The following is a 2,613-nucleotide window of genomic DNA, read 5'->3' on the forward strand; positions in this document are numbered from 1 at the left end:
ATTTCCCCCAAAGGATTTCCTTAGAGAAGGGCTCAGATGCTTTTTCTAACCCAACAAAGAATGTATAGACTATATCTACACTAGGCTTTCACATGCTTTAAAATGCATCTCCTGCCTTCTTTTGTCCATATCCATGACTCCCAGGAACGTTGTTTCAAAGCCTGCAGTATTTGCCAGCCTGTGTACTCAGCTCCCCTCTTGGGCTGATCATATCATTGGATGGGATGATTGTTTTAGATGCAACCACAGTTATAAAATCATCCTCTCCACTGCCCGGATTATGAATCACCCTCTCTCCCAGAAAAAAAACCTCATTGTCAGCCATCTGTCATTGATTTGTTTCATTGCCACAACTCCTTGCTTGAAACCTTCACCAAGAATAAACTCATTTCTGCTCCTTTCCCTGGAAATACACTAATAAGATAAATGTTAGACCTCCATAAGTTTGTCCAATTACTCTTACTTTTGGTACCTTGAAAATAGTAAAAATGTTATCTTTCTGCTTTCTAATACATCACAGATCACTGCATCTCTACCTTGTCCCTGGTGACTCTGTCAGTTTCCTGCCCTTTTTTTATACCTGAGAGTGGTCAGGGCTTTGTTTCCTTTGACCATCCTTCCACTACCTGGGTGACAAGGACCATCATCTATTGAAGGCTTCTCCCAGCAGTGCCTTCTCTTTTCATCTTAAATGCCCATCCACCTTTGTCCTTCTGGATCATGGTGTATGCATGAGACATCACCCAGACATTCAATGCATATGCCTAGGCGGGAGTATAAAGGAGTGGGTGGAGGCTGCCCAGATCTTTCATACCCACTTTATACCATTGAGACAGAATCCAAAGCTCAGACTAAGTTCAGAAGTTGAGTGCTTTGGCTGTAGTTCTATGCATCCAGGAATCAAACCTGGGTTTTCCATGTGGCAGACTAGGATTCTGCCACTGAGCCACAACAGCAGGTTTTCCATCCAGTAGGCAATCACAAACACTTTAACCACTGCTTCAAACAGGATATCGAGGTCCCACACCTGACTTAATCTACCGCATCCAGCGAGGACAGGTGGAGCTCTGGGTCTATGATGATGAGGAGAGTGAGGATATCTCAAGGTTGGAGTACATGCTGCCAGGTGAGTTGTGGCTGTCCCTTACACCTGACTCCCCTGTCAGAAAGCCCCATGCCCAGAGTGACAGACAGAAGCATCAGCTACATTTCCATTTATTTAAAGGTGAGCACTGCTACTGATGGGGATATGTGCTATATATACCCACCAAAGAAATAATTTTCTTTTTTTGCCCCTATATTTTTTAAGCCTGGAAACTGCAAACCTGCCCTGTGTTGCCATTCCAAGGTGCTACCTTTTAAGAGCTTATGCTGTAATGTGTCGAGGCAGGTATTGTTCCCACTCCCTGAATTTCAAAGCTGTAGAGACAAGCAGCTGTCCCCTTCTTCCCCCCCTTATTTTGGCTGTTAAGGGACGATTGAGTCAGTTGTCTTGATTTTTAGGCACAGATCTGGTTTCCTTGGGGTACCATGATTTTAAATTTTCATCTTTACTCAAAGGAAGAATTGATCTCCCACCCCAAGGTAGCCATACCTCTTTATCACCCTCTCCCCAGGCATGGTGGGATGTAGTCCCCCATGGAAATCAGCATGGCTGGCCAAAGCTCTGTAACCATCATGTTGGACAAAAGAGAGGCTGGGGTTGTCCTTAGTTTCTCTTGGTTAGGTTGACCTGGAACCCAGGAAGTGCTTAATCATGGTGTCATGCTGCCTTAAATGGCTCCCTGGTGTGCATGGGATTCACAAGCTTTCCTGTTGTGGGAGGAAATGAATACCCCGTGGTTTGCACCAGAATCTCCCCCTTTCTGTTTCAGCTCTGGCACCCTGTGTGTTAAAGCCTGAGACTCAGCACAGAATCCATGTGCAGGTTCATGACAAAGCCTTTCTCCCAGTGCACATTTCTGTGATGTGGAGGTCACCTGGGCCTCATCAGAGGAAAGCTCCACAGACTCATTCCTGCTCCTTTCAGAAGAGAGAGCCACAGCTCTCAATCCTCCCTCCCAGAACAGTCCTTGGAGGGATGGGGGATGAAACGTGCTGACTTTTCCTACCAAGCAGTAGCAGCAGCACTTGTGTGTCCCACAGAAGCACCTGGCCTAGTGTAAGGCAGTGCTCCCCACACGCCCCTGACAAGCCCCAGAAATCTGCTGCAAGGCTGTTCACCCTTGTACCCAGATGCTGCTCTCTGGACTGCCAGAGATCAAGGGTGAGCACTGGAGAGGAGTGTCACCAGTGAACTTAGGCTCTGGAGCATGTCAGCCCAGTCAGGTGGAGGGCTCAGCATCATTTTCCCCTAGACCCACTAGTGCTATGGGAAAGAGCAGCCATTTGTGAGCCTCATTCTTCCTTTAAGCAGATGCTTCTGCTCTTATCTTCAGCCTATTAGAGCATGAAGCCATTCAGGTTGTACCCTAATGCACGTCCCACATGTGTTTTCTTCCAGCAGGGTCTGAAGTGGTGAGGAATAGCAAGTGGTACAGAAACCCCAAGAATGTGGCTCTGAAATCCACCCATTTCCCCTGCTCCCCCCCCCCCCCCCACACCCAACCAACC

General features: G+C 47.3%; 1 protein-coding gene and 1 long non-coding RNA gene across 6 annotated transcripts in view; one reads left to right on the forward strand and one right to left on the reverse strand.

Moving 5' to 3' along the window:
* The window catches only part of LOC109305254, an 11,877-nt gene extending 10,805 nt beyond the window's left edge, over positions 1 to 1,072 (reverse strand). The window contains exon 1 of the long non-coding RNA XR_002099602.1: positions 989 to 1,072. This is a non-coding gene — a long non-coding RNA (uncharacterized LOC109305254). The remainder of the gene's footprint in view (positions 1 to 988) is intronic.
* The window catches only part of LOC109305253 (zinc finger protein 271-like), a 14,512-nt gene that overhangs the window by 8,750 nt on the left and 3,149 nt on the right, over positions 1 to 2,613 (forward strand). For all 5 annotated transcript variants that reach the window (XM_019528271.1, XM_019528270.1, XM_019528267.1 and 2 more), the window contains one exon: positions 1,010 to 1,126. In XM_019528271.1, the coding sequence (XP_019383816.1) occupies positions 1,010 to 1,126 (117 nt within the window). The remainder of the gene's footprint in view (positions 1 to 1,009; positions 1,127 to 2,613) is intronic.

The sequence above is a fragment of the Gavialis gangeticus genome, unplaced genomic scaffold (genome assembly GCF_001723915.1).
Source record: "Gavialis gangeticus isolate Ggan-Ray unplaced genomic scaffold, GavGan_comp1, whole genome shotgun sequence".
NCBI lineage: Eukaryota > Metazoa > Chordata > Crocodylia > Gavialidae > Gavialis > Gavialis gangeticus.